This window comes from Rhagoletis pomonella, unplaced genomic scaffold, assembly GCF_013731165.1.
Source record: "Rhagoletis pomonella isolate Grant_MI unplaced genomic scaffold, Rhpom_1.0 Rhpom_scaffold_00010, whole genome shotgun sequence".
NCBI lineage: Eukaryota > Metazoa > Arthropoda > Insecta > Diptera > Tephritidae > Rhagoletis > Rhagoletis pomonella.
The window spans coordinates 1425523-1452831 of NW_023458564.1; the positions used below are offsets into that span (position 1 = coordinate 1425523).

Here is a 27309-nt window from a genome sequence, read left to right on the forward strand (position 1 = left end):
AGCTCAGTTTATATCCTTCTGGAATTGTAAGTTAAGAAAAGTTTATTCCATGGATGGTAACCTTCCAATTCAGGGCTTCGGATCGTAGTTTAGTACATCGAATGTAAGAATTTTGTAGAATGACACAGACCACTCTCTGTCCTTCACATTGTTTGATGCATTATCTGAGTTAGGTGTATAGTCACGGCGAAAGCGCATAAAAATCTCGGCGAAGACAATACGATGTGGCACTGCCATAACATCCATAGGTGTGCGCATATCTGTGTCAAGTTTACGCAATATTTCATTGATTTCGACCAGCTCCTCTGGTGAGTCAAAGTCCTTAGTGTTGCGCAGGCCGACAAACAGCATATCAATGAAGCAATATCGCCGTCCTGAAGGGTAGGAGAGGGAAAAAAGATCGGTGTACAGTTAAAAAGGGGCCAAAAAAAAATGAAAAATGATAAAATATTTAAATCTTTTACCGAAATTTTTCCGTGTCGCCACTTTCATTGGTATCGCCTTTCTTATGTGTTCTGTATCGAATTTGACCAATCTGAGTCGTGAGTCATTTCTGGAGAGCAACATGTCTCGCGATATTTGTTGAAAACCAACAGGTGTGGTGAATTGGCCTAGTTTTCCTGTACTTTGATTACGTATGATGTCTGTCATAACGATGACTGCCTGGTAATCGGAAATAGATGGGAAATAAATAATTCAGGTTTTGTTTCGGATTATAATAAAAATATAGCTCAAAAAACATAGGTCGGTCTATCTACATCAAGGAGCGTGTATTTGTCAATTTAATTGTGGCTTATTAAAATTTGTAAAATTTTAATATTTTTATTGAGTTGAGTACCACGATTTTGTTTATTAGGGAAAATTGAAAAAGCAACAAAGCAGAAGTTGTAGCAGCTATTTCTGAGATCACCACATCTCCTCATCAGACTTCTTTTTTCTAGACTTCAGAAATCGAGTAAAATTAACTTAAAATGAGGAGATGCGCTCATCTCCTGTTTTTAAAACTTTTTATAAAACAAGTAATTTTAATTTAGTTTTAATTAATTAATTTAATTTTTTTTTAAACACAACCGACTTCAATTCTCATATACAAGTTTCATGATCCAATGAAAGGATCTAAACCAAATTACGGAACGACCCTTGAGATTCCATATTTCCGATAAAAAATAGAATTATTGAAATGGGTTCACATCGTACAATGTTATGCGGTAGCATACATAAAAAATAAAATTAAAAAATATCCCGACGACTTGATAACCTCCCCCTTCAATTTTTTGAAGTCGGCTAAAAATGTTTGAGTTCTTTGTTAATTTTATGTTAATAAAGTGCAATTTGTAAAATTTTAAAAAGTTTATTTATTACATACTGTACATAAAACTTGCATAAATGTATTTTAAAAAGCATATTATCTGAAGCGAATTTTCATTATTTTCTGGTGGTATATCTTTGAAAGTATTCGACATAAAATACACGTTTTCTTCCCCATAAAAATTCTTCCCATATTAGCTCTGATCCAATACTTTTCATGTAAAATCCTGTAAAAATGTCATATAGAAAAATTTCTCTCTGAAGTGAGAGTAAACAAGTAAGAGCAGCGCTGTCTTCGGCTATGCCGAAGGCTTCATACCTTTCATGAACATCTGCAAATTTTACTTTGACAGATTACTGCTTTTGAATACATCTGCATACATCGATAGAGGAGTTACATACTTACATATATATCGCATCTTAACAATAAGAGGTATGGAAGATATACTTTATATAGCACCAATCTCAGTTATTTTCACTGCTATGTGATCGGTATGTAAACCGGTAACACAATTTATTGGGTTTAGTTATATCGCAAAAACTGGTATCTGAACAATCAGTGGTATAAGAGATAAAGCTTATACAGAATAGATTTTAACGAGGTTCTCAGTAGAATTTGTGTTATTATTTATAAAATAGCCTACGAAATTTATCGGTTTTAGCTGTCCAAATAAAGGGGTTTTACAGTAAAACCCCATATCTGAACAATCAGATGTATGGAAGCTACATATATGTTATAGTCACCCGATCCTTGTTATTTCCATTGTAAGTATTCTGTTAATAATGAGTGAAAATGGTGCGAAATTTCATATTCCTAGCTGCATAAATAGAGGAGTTATGATAAAAGACCTCATATCTGAACAATCTGTTGTATGGGGGCTGCAGGTTATAGTGACCCGCTCTTTGTTATTTTCACTGTAAGTCTTCTGTTGATAATAAGTAAAATCAGCGCAAAATTTCATGGTCCTAGCTACATAAATGGAGGAGTTATAACGAAAAATCCCATATCTGAACAATCAGTTGTATGGGAGCTATAGGTTATAGTGACCCGATCTTTGTAATTTTCACTGTTTATAATTGGTGCAAGTACTGCAAAATTTCATGTTCCTAGGTGCATAAATGGAGAAGTTATAACGGAAAATCTCATATCTGAACAATCGGTTGTATGGGAGCTATATGTTATAGTGGTCCGATTCTTCCGGTTCCGACAAATGATTAATACATTATATAAATACACCCACCTACCAAATTTTATCCGGATATCTCGAAAACTGAGAGACTAGATTGCATACAAACAGACGGACAGACGGACATGGCTAAATGGACTCAGCTCGACGTTCTGATCATATAAGTATACATTTTAATGGGTCTATCTCTTTTTGTTCTGGTACTTACAAACATCGGACCAAAGTTATAATACCATTTCATGCTCATGAAAGGTATACAAATGAGTAACAACAAAAAGTAAGGGAACCCGAAAAGCATTTTTCCCGTAAAAACGTCAACCAGTGATCGCTTTACACTTTTCATGATTTTACCAACAGGAAAATTTCGGGTAAAATCTTGCAACTTCATTCTCTCTACACAACTCTCCAAAAATCGCTCTCATTTACAGGATTTTGGAGGAATTTGGAGTATCATTTTTCCTGTGACTTCCTGCAAGTTCGTGTAAAAACCTGTAAGTTCATGGAATACTGGATCAGAGCTATTATTTTAACAGGTGATGGATGCCTTAAGGGATGGAGAACAAACTTGCATCAAGAACTGAGTTTCGTAAAAAATTTAACATACGATAATTTTGCGCGAGGGGGTCGATATACATAAGTAATATACAGAGTCCATGAAAGATACAAACGAATTCATACAAATATCTGCTCGAATCCCAATGAATCCTTATTCTTCAAGTTGGGCACAGCAGTATAGGTATTGAGGTGAATCAAGTTCAACGTGTTGAAATCTTACGTACATACGTACACATGTATTTCACCTCACTTTATTGGTTTGTGTCTTTACTGGCCATGGTGGCTGATAAACGGAGACATGTGGACCTTAAGTTAGGACAAGAACCGGAATGTACTGATTCGGAGACTTTACCATCAAGATGCAGAAAGGCGTTTATTTTGAACATTTGAATTACGGATGAGATATTTGTCGAACTAAGCTATGAGCTTAGCTTGTATGGAAGCCTTGGCCAACGTATTTATATTTGCAAGTGAAAAGCGATATTGGCTTGTATTGCCAAAAAAAAAATAGTCGCCGTTTACGGTAGACATAATTTTCATAGAGGAAAATGTAACCAAACGAATAAATACAAAGACGTCTAAGCGCCGGTTGCTCAAAGCCTGCTTGACGCTGATTGGTGGGACATTTTACTCAAGATTGTGATCAATTGTGAATTATTTATAACTATATCGTCGGAACATAAACAACGGCGAAAGATATTTTTGAATATAGATAATAACTAATGCATACAATTCCTTTAAAAAATACCAAACCATTTCGTGGCTCTAAGTAACTATAATTTGAACGAATGTGGTGGGACACTGAAATGAAATTTATTTTATTTTGTGCACTCAAATATGAATTTTAGCCAAAACATCAAATTTTATGGAAAGATGTGGCATCACAATAATATTGTTATAACTTTGGAACTACTTAGTGTTTCAACTTGAAACTTTCCCAAAAATTTCTTCAAATATTTGTTTATATTGCTGCATTAAAGCAAAAAAAAAAATAAAAATTAAACTTTGTAACACAAATTTTGCATTTGTAAAAAACACCTCCTTAACTTTTTTTTAAGTTAAAAATTCCGTAATTTAACTTTTAATATGTGTTAAGAAGTGTAGTTAAACACAGTTTCCTTAGAATAATAACGGGTGATTTTTTAAGAGCTTGATAACTTTTTTTTTTAAAAAAACGCATAAAATTTGCAAAATCTCATCGGTTCTTTATTTGAAACGTTAGATTGGTCCATGACATTTACTTTTTGAAGATAATTTCATTTAAATGTTGACCGCGGCTGCGTCTTAGGTGGTCCATTCGGAAAGTCCAATTTTGGGCAACTTTTTCGAGCATTTCGGCCGGAATAGCCCGAATTTCTTCGGAAATGTTGTCTTCCAAAGCTGGAATAGTTGCTGGCTTATTTCTGTAGACTTTAGACTTGACGTAGCCCCACAAAAAATAGTCTAAAGGCGTCAAATCGCATGATCTTGGTGGCCAACTTACCGGTCCATTTCTTGAGATGAATTGTTCTCCGAAGTTTTCCCTCAAAATGGCCATAGAATCGCGAGCTGTGTGGCATGTAGCGCCATCTTGTTGAAACCACATGTCAACCAAGTTCAGTTCTTCCATTTTTGGCAACAAAAAGTTTGTTAGCATCGAACGATAGCGACCGCCATTCACCGTAACGTTGCGTCCAACAGCATCTTTGAAAAAATACGGTCCAATGATTCCACCAGCGTACAAACCACACCAAACAGTGCATTTTTCGGGATGCATGGGCAGTTCTTGAACGGCTTCTGGTTGCTCTTCACTCCAAATGCGGCAATTTTGCTTATTTACGAAGCCATTCAACCAGAAATGAGCCTCATCGCTGAACAAAATTTGTCGATAAAAAAGCGGATTTTCTGCCAACTTTTCTAGGGCCCATTCACTGAAAATTCGACGTTGTGGCAGATCGTTCGGCTTCAGTTCTTGCACGAGCTGTATTTTATACGGTTTTACACCAAGATCTTTGCGTAAAATCTTCCATGTGGTCGAATAACACAAACCCAATTGCTGCGAACGGCGACGAATCGACATTTCACGGTCTTCAGCAACACTCTCAGAAACAGACGCAATATTCTCTTCTGTACGCACTGTACGCATTCGTGTGGTTGGTTTAATGTCCAATAAAGTAAACTGAGTGCGAAACTTGGTCACAATCGCATTAATTGTTTGCTCACTTGGTCGATTATGTAGACCATAAATCGGACGTAAAGCGCGAAACACATTTCGAACCGAACACTGATTTTGGTAATAAAATTCAATGATTTGCAAGCGTTGCTCGTTAGTAAGTCTATTCATGATGAAATTTCAAAGCATACTGAGCATCTTTCTCTTTGACACCATGTCTGAAATCCCACGTGATCTGTCAAATACTAATGCATGAAAATCCTAACCTCAAAAAAATCACCCGTTATCTTGTTAACTAAATATGTACAAATTTCAAATCAATCGATACACAAACGTTTGAGGTATAGCCTGAACTTAATTGAAAGTTTCGCAAAAATTGGCCGCTGTGAAAAATTAGCTTTTGTGGCTTTTTCGACATGGAGCCATCTGTAAAAACTTGGTTAAAATTACCTGAAAATGTATTTTCATGTTAGGTATCGATTACAAATGGTTTGAACCGGTTACTTTAACCCAAAAACTTTTTGTAAGTCCTTGAGCACTATTTGGGGATAATCCGCAGGCCTATAAGTTAGTTTTACTTGACAAAGATTTAGCTAAACGCTTATCAAAAACACGGCTAATAATGATTTTTTTTTAATAGCAAAGCGTTGGTGGCCCGCATGGACATACAAAAATCTTTAGCACACGACCTCAACCCAAACTTAAACTGCAATGCGCAAAACTACTTTAAATGCAATTACTTGGTCTACTCAATCAGCTTGATATTGGCGAAATTTTGTATCCAATGCTTGCCCAGTATTTAATATGAAGTCTAGTGAAGACACATTACACTACGTAGGCATCTGCCCAATTTACCACGACATACATTTACATCAGTTTAGTGTAAAAATCGTGGATGCAGCAAAGACTATAGATATATAGAATGGACCCAAATACTTAACCCTTTATAAATAACTCTCCTAATGTCTTAAGTAAAAGGAACTCACATTAAATGATTTTCGTAGTCATTTGAATTGTTAGTATTATATTTAAGTTAATTAAACTATTATTTTAATTCGCTGCACTGAGTCTACATCGTTGTAAAGATATACACCATAGATATTATTGGTGACTGACATTTTTATTTTATTGGTTATAATACTGGTTTCCAAATAAATGAGGTCGTCTACTATTTATGATACAAAAAGGGCTGTAAACATTTGGTCTAGCCCAAACGAGGGAAGAATTACTACAACTAGAGTATGAAAACTGTAAATAGTTACGTGTTTTAATTATCTAAGCCGCGCAACACTTAGAACAGAAAGTGAAATTAACAAAAAAAAATGTAATGACCGAAAATAATGGTGATTTCGTTTCATCCAAAAAATGTTGCCCTTTCACGGTGCAAAATGTATTTGGTGTTACACGCAATCCTCTAAAAGGGCATTTCTTTGCGCTCCTGTCCTTGTCAAGATCACTCATTTCATAATATTGTCGTTTTAAGCAACCATCTGATTTTCAGGGCAACCATCTCCCCGGACAGAGTTTCAAATGGCATATACCTAATGTGCCTTTTATGCCTTGCAAGAGTGTGACATTCAAGAAATGAACACAAAATTTTATAACCGTCGAACACGAAAATAGAAAGGGACAATCAAAAGGAAAAATTTGTTGGTAGAAACGAAAACACCATAAATACGAGTACTTGGCGGAGTTCACTAAGTATACGAGTATATTCGGTATTATTTATGCATATTTCGAAGACTACTATTTATGATGTTGGTTTAAAAATAATGGACTGAGTAAGAGCTAGAGTATAGACATGAACTCCCTAATCACTGCAATATACTTCAAGCTAAGATTTTATGTTAAGGAAACCCACGGAACTTTTCATTAGTGAGCCTGAAAGTGAATCCACGATTAAGAAATATGTTCGTTGATAGTAAGCGGCCATAGAGGAAATTAACGTACTTCACATTTCGTTCAAAAATATACTAAGTAACAGGGAAGGACTCGTGTTGCTATGTAGCAACGAAAAGATGTTTTGCAATACCAGATGCCATTCATACTGGCATTATTACGAAAGGACTTCGAAACGATAACCGGCATACTTTCATGCTACTGTCTATTTTCAGTTAACGCACTCAAGATATAAAGAACTGCAACGAGTCTAGGAAACGCGCGAAGCCAGAAGCGAATGAAACACCTGAGCAACACCTATGCTTACGTCGGGCAGTATCAAGATTTCTACTGAAATTCCTGGAGAATACATAGTCAGGAAATCTAGAGAATGCCTCCAAAGTGGTACGTCAGGTGCTTCCCAAACTGGCTAAAAGCATCAGAAGCTCGTTTCTGTGACTCTTCTCTACCGATTATTTCTCTACTGGTAGAGAATATACGCCATTCTCTGCTACTCATTAACAGTAGAGAACAGGGCGGCGAATTCATATCTCAATCCTTGGTAGAGAATTGTTGCAGAAACGAGCTGCAGCACTGCTTACATTTTCATCGAAAAAAATTACTAGGCTCGGTTATTGCATCAATAATAAGTGACCAGTCACTTTTTGATTGCAGGTATGTTTGTGCACGCAGCACGCTTGACATATGTATGTCTTTGGTGCTTGCTTACCTGTCTTGACCCACGTATGAATTCCTGTTCCTTGAACTTGTGATCCCAAAATATACGAAGTTTCCACAAATTTAGTCTTGTTAAAATATATTTCCATGGATTATGCAAATAGACTAACTTTGGTATGGTTTTTCGCTGTTCATTGTTACGTCTCTTATTATTTTCCCAATTGTTTGAATTTGATCTGCTGCTGCCTTGAACGGTGGGAGGTCTGGCAAGAACGAATGCATATTTGAGTTGATGCTTGTGCGCGGAAACACAAGCGTGGAATGGGCGCCACGACGAACATTGAAAGCACGAGGGAAAATGAAAGTTAAGTCCGGTTCGAGATGCCCAAAATATACAATCAAAAATCACTAGTAATTTTGTTGACATTTTTTTCTGAAAATTCCTTTTTTGACTCAAGTGAAGTTAAATGTTTTTCCTTTGATATTCTGTAAAAAAAATATTGGGAAATTAAATGGGGAGTCGGAGTTCCAACGCTAAATTTAGCCATTGTAATGAGTTCGCGGAAAAATTTCCAAGCAATTCGCCCGCTTACAACGAAAGACTTAAGGCACAAACTCGGATAGCGCGTAGCACAGCATTTAAATGCTCGCCGTTTGTAAAGTGCTGCTAGCCGATAACTTATCCAAAGTGACTACATTAATTTCACTGTGACACAACGTGAGAACCGTATGCGAAAAAAAGAACTTTGTACGAAGAAAGGAATTGAACAAAATTATACTGGAGGCAAGAAAGGTGGGGGAAATGACTGAATAAAAAATCTCAGTAACCAGTTTCTGCATGGAACGAGAAAGGGATGTTGTTTTCAATTTTTTATTTCAGCATTCCTTTAAGTTCTTTTATGCTTTGTTGCCTCTTTATCACTCAAATCAAAATGAAAAGAAAAACCAAATATGATTCAACGGCTAAAAGTTTGTGGCAGCCAGACAAGACAACAGCGTTTAAATTGGCAATCCGGCATGGTGATCGTCTGGAGATTTCTTGCGTCTTCTTGGCTTTTAACTCTTCTAAATTATTGTTTGTGTGTTTGTTTTTATTTCTCTTTTTGTTTTTGTTTAGAAGCAGAGGATTGTGTGCGCTTGCATGGTCTTGGCTGGCGGGCACCATCCTCGTTTACACATTACCAATTTTTGCACCAAAGCTATGCGCATGGTCAGCGCCATGAAGCAACCCAGCACAAAGTGTATGAGGGAAACTGGAAAAGCAGATTCTTGCTTGTAGAACGCGTTGTACTTAATTGGCCGCTTAGAACATTTTTAATTCCAAGTTTTCGGCAGTGATGAGCCGAAGATTAAGGCCAATACAAGAATCAAAGTAAAGGTGAGTACGTACATAGATGAAGAAAAGAATAAAGGAAAGGTAACAATAAAGAAAAACAAAGACGCGTAAAGATAAATGCAAATGTGAAGATCAAGGTGAGTTGAAGTACTCTACTTATATAAGGGCAAAAGTGAACTGGAATATGTAGATAAAGAAAAAAACATAAATGTAAAAATTAAGAAAAATATGATACAAAAGATGGCGATGAGGATACCGATAAATGTAAAGATAAAGATAGATGAAGAAAGATTAAAATAAGAGTAACTATAAAAACAGGATATAGATAGATACACAGAGACGCACCTCACGTAAACCCACCGCACTTTAAATAACCACACCTGATCCTACCACAGCTAAATTCACCACACTTTGACTCACCACGACTGAAATCATCGCACCCATACTCACCAAACTGCACATAAACTCACCACACCTCAAGTCATCTCACCTAAATTGGGAAACGATTTTGAGATTTTCGTGATTCTCGGGACAAAATTTAGATTTTCAAAACTATTTTGGGATTCTTGGCATTATCACCTGAAATACAAATTATATTCTTTACAATTGGGATCATAACTTTTTTTATTTTTCTGCACCAAATAACAAACAAATTTATTTTGTGTATTTCAAATTTAAGCAATTTTGCTTGCTGCGCTCAGCTTCACAATGGGCCGTATGAATAAAAATAAGCAATTGCTTTTTCTTAAAATTTCAGATCTTTTACTCAATTTATTCAAACAAAATTGAAGTAAAAGGTATGAAATTTTAAGAAAAATCAATTGGTTAGTTTTTATTCATACGGCCCAATATCTTAAAATTTTTTAATTTAAATTTTAAATTGTTTACTTATTAGCAATATGCTTCGATATGCTTCGCGACGCCTGATAAGAAATTCTGAGTTGACCAATACAAAAATAGTGGTGAAATGCAAAAACGGCAAAAGTATATTTTATGATGCGGAGCACCCGACTTCGTTACCATAAATTAATGGAGACATAAACTATTTTTCCGGTTTAGTCTAAGGTCTCCTTATGAACAATACTTTTAATACTCGTGAGCATAAGACAAATATGTAATCACATGTCAACGCAAAGCCTCAGTGAATACTGATGACTTTTAAATTAAAATGGAAGGTCTGTGGGAATAAGTGGGACTCCTGACATTATTAAGGTTAGGTTAGGTTAAATTGATATTCTCCGAATGTGGACGGCATGCGAGCTGGGAGGTTCTATGACTTCTTGCAAACTCTCATAACTTTTTAGTTTAGAAGAGGATATTCCGTGTAGCTGTCTGTTCATAATGGTTCTCTGAATGTAGTAAATCTATTGGCGATATCACGCCTCTGGCAAAGAGTTACTCTCTTTACTATAAGCGCTACGCGCTTTTTTATAAGCTCATTTGTATACATTTAATATAGATGTTCCAAATGTATAGGAAGTGCCACCCCCTTTTAAAAAAATATATCTTACTTACTATAAGCATCATCCATAGATATGCATGGCAATATTCCAAATTTCATAGTCATCTGACTTACGGTTTCAAAGTTACAGCTGATTAAAAATTTCACGCCTATGGTCCGAATGTGTATTCTATTATATTCACTGCACCACCTTCGGTCATTCTTTTAAAGAAATTTTCAATGTACAGACACGACTTTTCTACAGTTTTATTATAGTATAGATTAACTTAAAATGTAAATATATTTAAACACAATGCAATTTTTAATAGTGTTTTAGGATTTCCATTATAAAAGAAATAAACATTTTATTTTTCGTTTACTACAAACTGACATACGTACATAAACGTATATATGTATGTCCACAATAAGATTTTACTTTTATTATTTTAGAAAAAACACTTCGCTTCCAATTCATTTTTCTATCTTGCGGCAATGTGTGGTGCATGCAAATATTTGCAATTGCCCCACGTTAATAGAGCGCAGGCGCGGAATCGTATTTTATGTGGAACGTGCACTGCATTTGAACCTACATACATACGTACATATATTATGAAAGTGTATACAGCAGTAAGGCTCTAAACAAATAAAATATAAAAACTATTCCACCTACAGCAATCAACGGTCAATAGAGTGCTGCCAGTATCGATGATTTGGTTCAAAGCGCGCTTTATTGCATGCATCAAATTTAACGCATTTACATGTACTTCAATTTCAGACGGTTGTGGAGTATAAATAAACCTTCAATATAGTATATACGTATGCATGTATGCATGGATTAATACACTTCATTTTAAATGCAACTATATACTTGAAGGAGGATTAGCCTACAGCTATCTTAATGGGGCGTTGCGTTTATCTACGCGTTTATGCGAATAGTCGACCGCTGTAGTCCTTGTGTGGCACGCCAATCGCACAAGTCATAGATTGCCGATTTCGCATTGCCACTAGTATATAAACAAAAATGAAACAAAAAAAGAAGTGATTAACTGCGGTCGTCATCCGTTAAAATACATATCTACAGCGGACTTAAAAATTACATATAAATATTTTCAGCACTTTAAAGAAGGCTTGCTTGTTTGAGGTCGGACTGGTGACCACCCGAACGATTCTCAAGTCATGAGGTAAATGTTGTACATTTTCTGAACCTTATTGAATTCTATTGTGACTAATTGGCTGATGTTGTTCTTATAGCTATATGTATGTCTGTATATGACTTATACCCCATATGAATGAACTTCTAAGATTTAGACTATTGCATCTGTTCTTCGAAGAACGCCTTCAAAATTGATCTTGAGAAATCATTTACACAAAACTAATACTTAGCTAACCTAGGAAGGTTGACACATGCGCCTCTGTGCAATGAAGAACTCCACGGGATACCGGTGGCCGCCTACTGGGCCACGATGCGCTCGGGCGCATAGGGAGCTATGCGGTTCTGATAAAGGGAGCCAATGGGGAACGGTAGAATATTTGCCACAATAAGAAGAGAGTAGCCGAATTACGCGAGTACGAATAGCTTGAAACACTGCCCGCCAGAAAAAAATTATCAACAATTTTACCAGAGAGTTAGGCAACTTATGGTTCCCAGAACGTGACGAACTCCAGCGACAGCTGTCCACTGTTCTTCGAAATTACGAATTCGAATTTACGGGCCTTTACGCGTTGGCGACGGCGAGTACCGCAGACGATGGAACGATAAGCTTTATGAACTTAACAACGATAGCGACATAGTGCGGCAAATTTAAATACAACCGCTACGCTGGCTTGGTCAAGTCGTCCCAATGGACAAAAACGCTCCAGGATTGAAAGTATTCAACGCGAGTCGCGAAGCAAGCAACAGAGGAAGAGCAAAGCCACCTCTGCCGTTGAAAGCCTATGTGGAAAATTACTTGGCTTCACTTGGCATTTCCGATTGGTGTCAGTTAGCCCAGAAGAGAAACAACGGACGTGCTTTGTCAGACTCACACTTAGGCGGTTACTGTGCCAATCAAGAAGAAGAAGTTTGTCTAAAAAATTGTAATTTATGGTTAAAACTATGATAAAAACATTACAAAGTAAATTCATTCTCTCAATTCTTTGGCCATGCTTTTTTTCTGACGTTTGCCAACATTTTAAAATCATATAAAATTGAAAATAAAAAAATTAAATTGTTCACAATTGTTGTTGTTTGAGATTGAAAATGAGAATGTGTGTGTGTTTGAGTTTTGATTTTAAAATTATATTGTTGGCAAACGTCAGACTGCCTCTCAATGGTTTTACCTTGTTATGTTTTTATCATGGTTAAAACTGTGAATATGACAACATTGGTTTGGTTGATATTTGAAAAATTACAATTTCAAAAAACCACTAAAAAACGCTGGAAATAACAGATGATAACCGGTTTGGAAAACCCTAGTCAATCACCCTATAGATATATGTATTTACTTTGGTACATATCTCACGTTTAATAATATACAAAATTATTTCGAAATTTCAATTTTGTGAGAAAACGCAATAAATGTTAGATCAACTCATACAGTTAAATTTTTAGGAAGTTTAGTCATCTGTTAGGCTGACCACATTGTTCATATTAAGCTTATTAATTTTATGATGAAATTTCCAATAATGTAAATCGTATATGTAAGTATTTGTATATGCAATAAATTTTTTAGAAACACATAAAGTCTATAATTTGACTTGAGAAATGCCTGTGCGGTATAAAGGAGCAAGCTATGGAGGCTTGCGTACCCGTATACGTGCGTTTGACATTTACTACCATAAAAATTTGTATATTCAATTTTTCTGTCAAACGCACGCAAATCAAAAATACGAGTCAAGAAAGTCTATACAATCCACATCGACACTTCCCTAATGCTTTTAAGTCAGTTTTGGCACACGAATAAATATGTATGCAAAAGAAGCTACATTAATACACAATATTCAATAAACGACGCACAAAGCTAACTAATTTGTTTTTTTTTTCATCTAAGCTTCCGGGGCGAATTGATTTCGTAGCAAAATTAGAATTGGCAAATGTCATTCGATCAACCAAATCTGCAATTTAATGCGAAATTTTCCGCTTGATTGGACAGTTCCTTTTGCCTGCTATGTTCTCTCATTTCAATCCGCTATTTGCGTCTCCTCAAAGTCTTGCCTGTTCAAATTGTTTGTTTTCATTTTCGACAAAAGTTACTTATTGTTTCAATCTGGATTTGCAATACCCCGAAGGTAAGAACCTTTTAATGAAACCAGTCATTAAACAAAACCGAAACTTGATTTGGAACTCGTTTTGAATTGGTCAACAACATTGGCCAACAGTATCCAGAAATATATACACGTGCATACATACATACATACATACATATGTATACAAGTATTCCTTCAGTTCATATTCTTGAAGCTGCAAATCTGCAAAAAGAAGGCAACTTAAAAGAAAAATAGAATTTCGAGTGAGCACAACGACTGAGCAGTAAATTTGCGGTGCTTGAAATATTAGACTGTTAATGTGTATGGATGTACGCGGGTTTATATTGTACAAAAACAACAGCAAATGCAATCTGTGTTTGTGGAGAGAACAGTGATTATTTTCGTTGATGTCTTGCCATCACAATTTGCTTTCGTGAAGAGGCTGACAATAATCTTTCCGCGGTCAAATTTTCATCATTTCGAATAAAATATTTTCGTCTAGAATTTTTATTTTTAACTCATGTGTCGCCGAAAAAGTGTCGAAAATATGCTCAGATTTTCGTAGAGTTTCGTTCAACTGAGGAGACTCAATTAGATTCCACAGAAGACCGTAACGGTCAATATCAATATAATGAAACTCAGAATTTAACTGTAAAAATTAAATTTCTGTTTTACTTTTATTACTTTTATTAATAATTTTATGTTATATTATTATCGTTTTAATTTCTTAATTTTTTAGATCATAAAAATTTAAATCGGTCATAAAAACGTATAACGATTTAATGATCGAAAAACAAAAATAAAAATCTAGAAAAAAATCTAGATATTTAATTGTTATTTTCGGTCTCAGGATTTTACATCTCAAGTTTAAAAGAACGCGAAAAGCCATAGGGCAATCGATTTTAATTTTGTAAAATGGGGTTTTCTTCTACAGGTGAATTCCAAATAAGGTGTATTTTTAAAGTGGTTTAATATGTATGTTCAACTCATTAGTATTTAATGAAATATTAAAGTGAATTTTTTAATAAAAAAAAGTTTAATGAAAAAGTCATAAGTAATTTTCTCCAAGTTTCACCGATAAAAAATGTATTTTTATTTCAAGATAATTATATTTTAAACTAGGATATAAAATATTAAATCCGACCGTGACCGATCTTTTGTTTAAGACGAGATTTTTTAATATTATATGCTGTTGAAAATTTTCTGATGATGGTTATTTGAAACTAATTTTTTTAACCAATTTGGTGTAAGATACACGTAAATATGATAAAATTGATTTGTTAGTTTTTGTATACTTTATTCGTACTTCAAATTGAGTAATATTTAAAAAAAAATTCGACATCTTGTTGTTTGAAATAACAAAAAGCCCTGAAATTTTAAATTTATTAGTCCGATTTGAATAAGTTTCAACGAATTTGCTTTTTCGTACCAAGGTTATTGGGTCACACCCCTTTTCCGAAAATTTTGTAATAATATTATTTTGCACCAAAATTTTACTTCACGTACTTATTTACAACAATTTGCATCCAATATTTACTGAAATATCATAGTTTTTGCATTTTTCGAAAATACCGTTGTATGAGAGGGGAACGTGGTTACGGTCCGATTTCACCCATTTTCAATAGCAAGCTACCTTGGATAAAGGGGAACCTATATAGCAAATTGAGATATCTCAATTTTTTCTCGAGTTATCGTGTACACGGACAGAGGGATGGACGGACGGACGGACAGACAGCCATGGCTTAATCGACTGCTTTTTCATTTTGAGCATTTATGTATACATTTGTCTATATACATATATATCTATCTCGATTCCTTTAGGCTGTTACAAACAACCGTTACGCGAACAAAGTTAATATGCCCTTGTGCGCAAGTGCGCTGGGGTATAAAAATGGAAATATGGCAACGCAGCTCTTTGAAATCTGGAGCATTGCGTTGTAGTCCACACGTTCCTGTCTGCTGGGTCATGTATATTTACATTGATCCTTCTCCCGTTTTGTAATACAAATGTGTTGGTATCGACACCTCGCCTTTTGGTGCGTCTTCCGAAAGAGCGTTTCTTTGGCGTGTCTAACGCCTTCCCGTGGCCAATGACGCCAGTGTGCTCCGGTACCCAATACAGGTGTACCTATATACGTATCACCGTTCATATACTTCAGCCATGGTTATCCAGCACTCTATCCCACTTCGCACGAAAATGTTGTGCGATATACATAAATCAATATACATACATACACAAGTGCATGCCGTAAAAACAATAAACAATATTAGTCTGTTCCAATAGCAGTCCGGTTTACAGGATTTAGTCAGAACTGACAGGAAGTCGTTCCTATTGACATAAAACCTCTAAGTGGGAACACATTTGAGAGAGTAACTGAGCAACTGTTCCTAGTCAGAAGTTACAGGATTTAGTCCGGAGTTTCTTTTCCTGTAAGTTCATGAAAAGTGTCAAGCAGATTTGCATGTTCAAGCAAAAACTAACAGCGCTGAAAGCAAAGTACCTTATATTTGTAAAAAAAATGGAAGTAAACAACGAAATATTTGAATATGTATAGATTTTAATAAGTATTTAGTGATATTTCAGCCAAATCAGTGTAGTACCAATGACATGTAAACAAACCGTCTGACGTTTTTACAGGAAATAGTGCTTTTTGCGTTCCTATGCACTTCTGCATCTGTTCTCCTTTTACTCTCATTTGAGAGCGTAAAATTGTAGTTTGACAGTTCCACAGGTTTTAGTCCGAAGTTCAAAGGAACAGACTAAATATATGTATATGGAATTTCTTTGTTTATTTTCGTCTAACGTACTTTCTTTTCCTTTCCTTAGGCCATTACATTTTCTGTGTTGTATACATATACGAGTACATATGCATGCGTTTCTTTAAAACTCTATGCATAAGATGTAAATATGTACATAGTTTCTGCCCTTGAAAAGCCAAATTCACTATTGAGCAATTTGGGATTTGCACAACCATCATCACCAGCATATAGCACACCCTCTTCAAATGAGGCACAAATCAAAAATTAGATCCGGAAATATAACTGCTTGTGGATCGTCGATTTACCGCAATTAATACGAAAACAGGTATAACAGTAGTTTTGTAGTTAGAGAATTAAACATGGGGGAAAAAATCGCAAAAATTGGAGATAAATCTTACGGATGGACTTATGCGAAAGAATCGCTCTTAATTTTTGTATGAGTTGTGCTTCTTTTGAAGAGGGTGTGCAATATGTGCAGCTTATTTTGTATACACTTTGTAAGGGTGGACATCCGTCAAGAAAACAGCATAATACAGAAATGTTAGTATGTGCATAGGTATGTGCATAAAGTGTATGACAAAAATATAGCAGGTCTCTTAAAATGAGTGGCTTGTGCTCAATAAAGACCCTTTTTTTTGCATAAATAAGTCTTCAGCAGGGATCACACGATTTGTACATTTTGGTAGTTAAAGAGTGGTGTTGTTTGGACATTTTTTTTATTGAGCTGAACACATGCTCGATAAAAATTTCTAGACAACGCACTCAGTGACTGTAAAAAATTTTTAATATGCATTAATATCTCCATAAGACATGATTGAATAAAAGCAAACAGTTCATTATTAGTAGCAGTTTTTGCAGGGTAACTTTTTTCATATGGTTTTCATATGCCGTATGCCATATATATGCATTTGGAAAGCAAAATTTATCTGAGTGTGCAGATTTTTGGAATATTTTATTTTTACTTCACTTATTGCGAAAAAACATTAGTACAATAAATCTATGATCTTTTATAGGACAAAAAAATAACAGGAAGAATTAGCCACAAAATTTGGTCTTCTGCTCAAAACCTCTTATTTCAATCTGTTCCCTAAATAAGTTTTATTTTTTTGTCAAACAAAGAGACCAACTTTTAGTTCTTTATATCGACATAATAATTTTCGACGAGCCCAAAATTTTAGAAAGCCACAGATGTTTCACATTTGTATAATATTTCCCGCTTGAATGACCCTCGTTTAATTGGTTTGCCCCTTAATTGATTCCCCGCTTAAATTAACTAACCAAATTTTTCGAAGTGAAAAATTAAAATCTTTAATGTTGCACGTTTCCATTTTTCTGCACTGAGAGTTTAGTAACGTCAACTAAATATGTTTTTCCCAACACATGGTCTTATTAAAGTTACCAGTTTTATTCAAATTTTTTTCCGGGTGTAAGTATATTTCCCGTTGATTTCCAATAGGTTTGAGATCGGATTATTGAGCTTGCTACATCGGTTAACCAATTTTTTAGTCGTGAAATCGGGATTGTTATAATGTGGAAGGATCCACTTAAAAGGCATCTCTTCAATTTCACTATGCAAAGTAATCCACCAGGCCAGGATCGAAACATTGACTCCTATGAAAGACTTATGTCCCAGCAAAAAACACGATTACCACAGAAGCGAAAGTGGAAACGAGCTAGGCGATGGGAATCGCTTACCCTTTCGCTTCAGGAAGGCATTATTTTAACATGGGCATGTCATTGGCGGTAAGCCCTTACCCGCAGCATTACCTTCAAACGAAGGGAGAACGCATGGATAAACAGAATCCAGAGAAGCGAACAAAGAATGCCTTACAGAGAAACTAATGTAGAATGCCCAGATGAGTACATACTTATTTACATATATTAAATCAGAAAATGTGTTAAAAGATTAAAACTAATTAAAATTTGTATAAATCAGTTTTAATACATACATATGTATGTATTTGGGTATCTAGATTTTACTTAAAAATCGGTATGTACATACATGCATATTTAATTAAGCTTAAAATTGTACTTCCTCACTCATGTACTTCACTTCATTGACTGACTTCAACTTCGCTGCAAATTGAACAAAGCAAAACATGATTTTTATGCGAAACAAATTTCCACGGAAACTAACGGTAGAAAAATATTTTTTGGATATTCATTCTATTTTTCAGCTGGCTACGATGCAGCATTCTACTTTGCATTCCCCGAAATGAAGCAAAGAAGCGAAATAAAAAAAAAATATTGTAGGACATTCTACTTTGCATGCCCTGAAATGAAGCAAAGAAGCGAATTAAGAAAGAAATATTATAGGACATTCTACTTTGCATTCCCCAAAATGAAACAAAGAAACGAAATAAATAAAATATTGTATGACATTCTACTTTGCATTACCTACAATGCCTAAAAGAAGTGAAAAAATTCGAAGGCATTACAACGCTATGCCTTCTAGAACACGTTACCACTAAAAGCGATTACCGATTTTTTGCTGGGACGTATAACAGACTGTGTTGCAGCGGTCACTTTTAAAATGTCAACTGCAGGATACGGTTGCTTGGATGTGATCAATGATCACTACATGACTGACAAAGTCATACAGAGGCCATCAACGACCAAATTACTATTTCTATGCATCAAAAAGTCATGAATGACTTCCATATAAACGGAGCCCAAAGTTATTTAAGACGTAGCATGGCCGTACAAGGCACTTAAGTGACAAATGCATGACATTCACGACGGCATTCACATGTTTGTCCTTATACTATGTATATGAAAATGATTGCTCTCTGCGAGGCGTCCTATAGTTTTGTCTTACACCGTCCGTGCCGGTACGCACATTTTTATGCCCTGTCATCTGAGTCGTTCTCTTTACAATTTACAAAATTCACTATTCACAATCATTTAACCACCAACAGCACACATACATACATACATACACTGCCTCAATGCCCATCAGCATCAACGTCAACATCACTCCAAATGTCCTTACAATGGAATCAATAACAACAGCAAATGCAATAACAAAGGGTATTGGAACAGCGCAGCTGCAGTTGTTTCGCCAACCACCCCTTGAACCTGTAAAACAACAATAAAAATTACTCTCCTCGTAGAGTAGACTCAGATCGGATATGCGATGTGGCGCTAGCGAAGACGTGACTGACTGAATGACTAACTGACGTGCCTCCACCCCAAAACCACGCCAAGTTATAACCAAAATGATGCCGATACCGAATGAACAAAAGAAACCAAAATAAAAGCAGCTGATGAGTAACAACAAACACCGGCTAACACTCCCAATGCACGTGAGTAGTTGATACACATGCGCCATACAGCAACAACAATGCAAACAAAAGCAAAAGCCGGTAAAGATGTATTGCAAAAATCAGCTGAATAACAACCAACAAAAGAAAACACTGAAATAAACAGTGAATACGGCGAGAGCGAAGAGAACGACTGTTGCCGGAAGAGAGAGTTGAGAGTGGAAATTATAAAGTTCATTTTCCGACCCATGTCCACGAAATTCCACAAATTCATTTTGGCTACCACATATTACTAATTTCATATCTATATTATTTGTCGATTCATTTCTTCTTGGCTAACGTTGGCCTAGTCAGCTGGCTGGTGCACTCTTAACGACTTCTAGCTTACTGATTTGCCTTTAAGTTAGAACAAAATATTGGTAGCATTCGTTAATGTTACATTACGTAGACCTCGATGAAATCATCTCATTGCCTTTGAACTAACTGCGGTGTTGTTGAATTGGTTGCATTTAAAGTCAGAGATGCCTTTAAGATCAAACACTGGAAAACTCGAATGAAAAAGTTATTTTTCGAATCTTTTCCAGTGTAGGATATCTCTCAGTTTTAGTTTGATTTATAAAGTTATTTGGGTATCAAAGATCTTATTAAAAGGTTTCCCAATAAAATGGGATCCTACCACTCCTCAGCCAATCCATCTAGTTCTACCAACGACTCCATACTATCCGAATCCCCGAAAAATAATTTCGATAGTGATTGCGAAAGGTTAGTATGCGGTAGTCAGTAAGGTGGTCCGATAGGACAGTGACTGGTCACAACCCTAAATAAAGATATAACTATGGCTGCGTAAGCAGTCAGAAGCTCCGTTTACCGCCCCAGATCCACTCTAGGCCAAAAGAACTTTGCAATTGTCTAATAACCGTACACTGAGTTGACATGAAGCCGCTCCCTGTTCGGTAATATCATTTCAAGGAAACCCTTTCAAGTCGACTCCTCAGCCATGAAGTTTTCAGCAATGTCACTATGGCTTGGTAGCCATATAAGTATAACTAGAAAATATTCCGGCGCAATAGTGTTTAGAGGTCCTTCAATCCCTGACCAACTTTGAACACACCATTAGTGAGTTCAGGGCTTTGTTTGCCGCTTAGCTATCCGATTAGATTCGATCGACCGGTATTGACGGCAAACCCATGGGCAGTATTCAGTGACGAAATCGAAGACCTTTAGGCTTTCAGAGTGCTACGTAGTGGGGCTTGTTATATATCCTATTGCCCTGAGCTTAATTGTAGCCTGTGCCATGTCAGTTTTGCCTGTATTCCCAACAGGCGTTAAGCGGCAGAGTGGGAGTGAGGGCAGCCCGCTGCATGCACTCTAGCTGCTTAAGTTTTCTCTGACAAATTTCACCAGGCGAGAGCTCTATAAAGCATAGTAATCTTAGCCTTGGTGTTTTAGAGCCAATAAATTACTTTGGACGAGGGCCATTTGTTTAACTAATAGATCGGTGGCAGTGATAAAAATTAGCTGATTCCTTCCTCATTGTGAGGATTCCGCGCCAGCTTGCGCAAGCGACGGTCTATAATTGAGGGAATATTTACGTCGGATATCTGTTACTACGTTTATACGCAGGAATAAGTCGCTTTAATTCAATTCGCCACTACTCAAAACATACGTATAAATTGAATTTTGATTCGCTTTAAAAGCACGAATTGTTTCGGTTAACATTCGATTTCAAATCGGTAGTTGATTTCTTCAGAGAGTTAGAAAGAGCGTATAAACACTTCTTGTATTTCCTAATAATTTACATCAGTTCTGTCTCGCTAGGATTCAGACATCCCTAAATTAGAGCGCTAAACATTTTGAAGCGCCAAATTAGGGAATGGCTGATTGACAGCGACGCCGAGATTAGCGCCCTTTTAGTCACGCAGTTTAGATAGCCTTAGGCCAAATCGTATAGGTTGCCTAAAAATTCTCTTTTTAGCGTATGTGCCAAGTTGTCTGGGGCTTGCGCTCTGCTGCAACTCCTTAAATAGGTTGCTCACGACTACAAAGAAGAAAGATGGAGTACTACTTCTTACAGTGTGCATCTTTTCACTCAGCGCTGTAGCAAGCGCAGCTTCACTCGCTGTGAAGCTCGGTCTTCGCAGACATTTCTTTATTCTCTATTATTATAACGTCACTAGACACGAATAAAGGCGCGACCTCAAAAGTTGACCGCGGAAAAAGACGCATAAAAAACAAGTAAGAAAGTCTAAGTTCGGGCGGAGCCGAACATTAAATACCCGGCGCAAGTATTAAATATATGTTTTCCACCTTTCCGAAAGCTACCGCTACATGATAAGCCGGGGTGCGAAATATTGCAGTTTCAAGCATTTCTGAAATTTACCGTTATATAAAAAGCGGCCGTAATTTTAGTCCGATTTCAATAACTTTCAACGTTTTGCTTTTAAGTGGCAAGCACAGTAACCACACCGAGTTTGGTACAAATTGGTAGAACGGTTACCGATATACATATATGTGATCACAAGTGGGCGGTGCTACGCCCATTTTCCAAAATTTTGTCATAAACGTATTTCTTGGTAAAGAATTGTTGCAATCATCAATTTTGAATAAATTTGCTTCAATATTTACTGATTTATCGAAGATTTTGTATTTCTCGAAATTACCGTTATATGGGATGTGGGCGTGCTTATTGTCCGATTTTAGAAATTTTCAGCAAGTTGGTATGCTGTAGCAGGACCAACAACTGTGCCAAGTTTGGAAGAAATTGGTGTAGCGGTTACCAAGATATACACATGTAACCATAAGTGGGCGTGGCTACGCCCATTTGCCAAAATTTTGTAATATTCTTATTTTTCGTCTAAAACTCATTGCAAATATCAATTTTTAGTGAATTATCTTCAGTAGTTACTAAAATATCGCAGTTTTCGTTTTTCTGAAAATTACCGTTATATGGGAGGTAGGCGTGGTTATTGTCCGATTTTTAAAATTTTCAGCCATTTAGTATGCTGTACTAAGGCCAACAACTGTGCCAAGTTTGGAAGAAATTGGTGCAGCAGTTACCAAGATATACACATGCAACCATAAGAGGGCGTGGCTACGCCCATTTTCCAAAAATTTTTAATATTCATGTTTTCCGTCTGAAACTCATTGTAAGTTTAAATTTTGAGTGGATTATCTTCAGTAGTTACTAAAATATCGCAGTTTTCGTATTTCTTAAAATTACCGTTATATGGGAGGTAGGCGTGGTTATTATCTGATTTCGCCCATTTTCAATACCATCCGTCCCACGCCCAAAAGAAGTTCACGTACCAAGTTTCGTTAAGATATCTCAATTTTTACTCGAGTTATCGTGTGCACAGACGGACGGACGGACGGACGGACGGACGGACGGACGGACGGACAGACAGTCACCGCTTAATCGATTTCTCTGTTCATTCTGATCATTTATGTATACATTTGTCTATATCTATCTCGATTCGTTTTGCCTGTTACAAACAACCGTTATGTGAACAAAGTTATAATACCCTTGTGCACAAGTGCGCTCGGGTATAAAAACTTCAGCGAAGAAAGGCGACGGCGAAGAAAGACGCGTTAATCTATTTTACGGCGAAGAAAGACGCGTGAATTATTTTCGGGATCAACTATGTTTGCGAGTGTATTTATATGTATATTGTCTAAGGGGATTTGAGGAATAATGCTGAAGTACCAGTCTTTGGCTAGGTACAAATCTATGTTTACCCATCTTTCTTCGCCGTTAACAAGGTTTACACGTCTGTTTTCGCCAAAAATTTTTACGCGTCTTTTTTCGTCAATGCGTCCTTTTTCAGCGTCAAAACAATGGTGTATTTTTATTCGTGTCTAGTGACGATAAGCATGCATCACCCTGAAGCTCCTTGGATATACCCACTTCTCACGCTATTTCCGTAAATTTAAGCCAGTCACCTTGACGGCAACTCCATAGCGCGCTCCCACGATAGTCGGATCAATTAAACGGGAACGACCTACATTCATATCTGACCAACAAGGTCTGTCACTCCAGCATCAGTTCCCAAAACACTTTGGGAAATTTGTATGATGCTGCAACAACAAAAAACTCGATAGGCCTTTCCAGCTGTGCAGGTATACTGCGGTTCGGTTTCGGAGACATACAATTTGAGAGAGGGCAGCCTCATCTTTTATCTTTTCGCTTTCTTATTTCGGGCTTGTAAATTCCCAGTCCAGATTTATAAAGTTTCCAGTAGAATAAATACACTATGCAAACACCTCCATTGACTTCCTTACATCTTCATCCGCGCTTACAAGCTACTGTCGACGTCTTAACACAGCCTAATTTGTAATTTTCTGTTCCAGAACGGTCTTCGTTTTCAAAATAAGATAACCTCAGCATACGCATTTGCTAACCCCTTGAAACTTGTTTAACGGATCTTGTTTAGGGGGTATATATTTTATTTCCGCAGAATGCAATTGCTTGTAATTTCTGCCCCGGCAGTGTTTATTGCAGCTTCTCTTCTGCTGCATTCAAAAGTTGTTTACACAGCCACTGGTTTTTTGCCAATAACAATTTCAGTTTTGCTATTATTATCGGCGCAGATGCAGCACCAGTCCACAGTCCACAATTCATTCGAGCTCGCAATGCAGTCATTCCGGGCGGTGCTCAGCAGCTACTCAGACGTTAAGCCGACAAAAAGCAACTTGCAATACTTACGGCATTGGTGTCCAATTGGACTGCACTTGTGCATATTCGTTGCGTTCACAGCGGCTAGTTGGAATTTGTTGTCGATGCGTTGCGGTTGTGAAAAGTGGACGTGTGCGCGTACATATATCACGCTCTATTGCGATACGGGCGTATGTGCAACGGTTAGCTACAGTTTTTTTTTTTTTATTTATGAAAAATTTTCCAAATCTTCATTTTCGTTTAAAACGAAAATATGTAGTGCAAATGCTATTCCTCACAGATAAGCTTATGATTTTGTTGTAGTATGACTTTTTTTGAATGATGTGGAAATGAATGGTGACAAATGGTGTATCCAGACGATGCAAACAAAAATTGGCAGTGAACGGCGCTTCCTGTCACAGCGCAGCTTCCACTTGCTGCCGTTCCGGTCAGCGATTCCCATTGGCCTTGCACATTTTTTTAGTGATTTTTTATAGATACTCGGTATTTATGTGTGAAAAGGTGTGTGAACCAAGAAAAAATTCACGAAAATATGAATGAAGGTATTTTCAAACAAGTATTGACTTTCTATTCTAATTTTTTCGATAAATCTCAATAATACATTGCGTCCAATACTTCTCCGGTAAGAAATTAATTACCGATAATTTTCACACGTGTTTAAAAGTGCCAGCGAACGTAAATCGCAAAAATTGTCTGTATTTCTGCAAAATCAAAATCTTTTGCGCAGAACAGCAATACATAATAGATAAATGTGTTTTCCCCGATTTATACACATCTAATCCATTAAGTGCTTCAAATCGCACACAAGCGTGAGCAACCTACCCCAAGCCAATGAGGTGACGCTCATGCAAAAGCAACAAAAATAATGGACCCAGCACGCCATTTAAAGCAGAATATGTCCACACAATAAAATCGCAACAATTGCAGAAAAGAGCAGCACTAAGCGGCTTACCACACGGCGGAAATAGCATAGTCAACAGCAAAGGTGAGTGTGTACCTCCTGCGTTTTGCCCCTACAACCTCTTTCCGGCGCACCATGTTTGGCCAGCAGCCCAGCACTGCTCAAGCCGTATATGTACTTATGTACATACTAGGGTTGTTGCGAATGTGGAATTTTAGACATCCGCGGATGCGAATGCGGATGCGGATGTCAAGTTGTACAAGAAACAATTAGAATCTAGCATAATAGCGAAATCGTTGTTTAAACAGCACTTACAAGCCAAACAAGATGTGTCAGGTCTTTGTAAAGCTTTTTAAAAAGAATTCTTCATTCTCATTCCTTGGGCTGTTTCAGAATTAGGGGAACCTGTAACATCATCAGCATTTTTTTATTGTAGTTTTTGTAATTCAAATACTGCCTTCTCCGACTGGTTTGAAAAATGTGTCCTTGTAGGGAGTTAAACACATAGGTGGATATGAATGAAAATTTTGAACAAAATTCTACCGAATCGGATCGGAATATTGTTATTTAAAAAAAAGCAACCCGTTTTTTATAAGTATTTGCTTTATTGGAATTACTGATGGCCAGGGTCTCAGATAGTTACGTAATTCTTATCTAATTAAAAGTCAGACCTATAGCTTTTTAATTATTTGAGCATCGATTCGCTTAATAGCCAGACATTTATCATTTCTGCTGGAAATCCTTACTCTTTGACTTTAGATAGCAAAGAAGGGAGACGTAGGGGGGCAGTTGTTTTACCACAGAAGTTCTCAGCCAAGGTCCAGCGTATACCCGTATGAAAAAATACTGCCCGACAAGCAAAGAAAATTACTGCTTTTAAAATGTTTAATAGAAATAAATTCTCCAAAGAGTTCCATTTGTAATGGTTGAAACGAATATACATATATAACATCAAAAGCATGAAAATTTGGTTAAGAATTACACTTTATTCTTTTGTAGTATTTTTTTTTAAGATTGGTCCAAAAAAGTCAGAATAAAAACGAAACCAATGCAGGTATTTAAAGCATAGAAGAAAAAATTTATTAAAAGGACTATGTTCTCTTTGACGTACGTCAAAGCTTGACGTTTGCCAAAGGTCAAGTAAAAATAGAAATTTGTATGACTGCCCATTGCTGCCTCGGTTATATAGCTTAAGAAATAATAAGGCAATTCATCAAATCGCGCAAATGCCTCGTAACCATGTAAACCTCGTAAACTTACTTAATTTTGTATGAAAAATCAAATTTTACGCGGTTCGAGGCATTTACGCATTTCCATGGATACCCATAATATATTTAAAGACATTTTCATCAAATATTGGCTACAATTTGTCATTTTGTTTGCCAGATATACACTTTATAGGTGCTCCTGCACAACATTCGCATTCGCAAAAGCTCCACATTGATTATTGCGAATGCGAATGTTAAAATTAATGCGGAAGCTCCGCGGTTGCGAATGCGAATGCGAATATCCGCAACAACCTTGGTACATACATATGTATGCCTACTAAGGTACTGGTGAATTCTGGCCAACACATGTGTTAAATGCTTCATTGGCTGATTAGTTCGTGATTCAGCGAAATAGGCAAATACAAAAAACAACACCTGAACGAAGCAAAGAGAAGAGCAAAAGAAAAATTATAAATAGTATAGCGTAAAAAATTTGTTTAAGAACTTTTGCTTTTTCTTCTACTTTGATAAAAGTTGGTTTGTATGTATTCTCATAAACTGTTCCCGAGTCTATTCTTTTATTTGTATTACGCGCGTATGCATGCCACCTTTGAGCACAGTTCTTAGCCTCTTAGCTCAGTTTTTATAAAAAAAAAATATTTCAGGAAACGGGAAATGAAAGCAATTTACACTTACTCTTCCTTTTCTTGCCATTTTACCTCCATCAACACTATGCTGATTTTGT

The 27309-nt window shown here is 36.4% G+C and overlaps 1 protein-coding gene across 1 annotated transcript; it reads right to left on the reverse strand.

The window, feature by feature from the left end:
* Positions 1 to 26700, reverse strand: LOC118746472. The gene is made up of 5 exons (XM_036480320.1): positions 26646 to 26700; positions 24486 to 24609; positions 7811 to 8021; positions 465 to 663; positions 1 to 374 (listed from the first exon to the last, which is right to left on the reverse strand). Exons 1-5 carry the CDS (start codon positions 26698 to 26700, stop codon positions 70 to 72), a joined length of 894 nt encoding a protein of 297 aa, XP_036336213.1. The 3' UTR covers positions 1 to 69.
* Between the last annotated feature and the right edge of the window lie 609 nt (positions 26701 to 27309).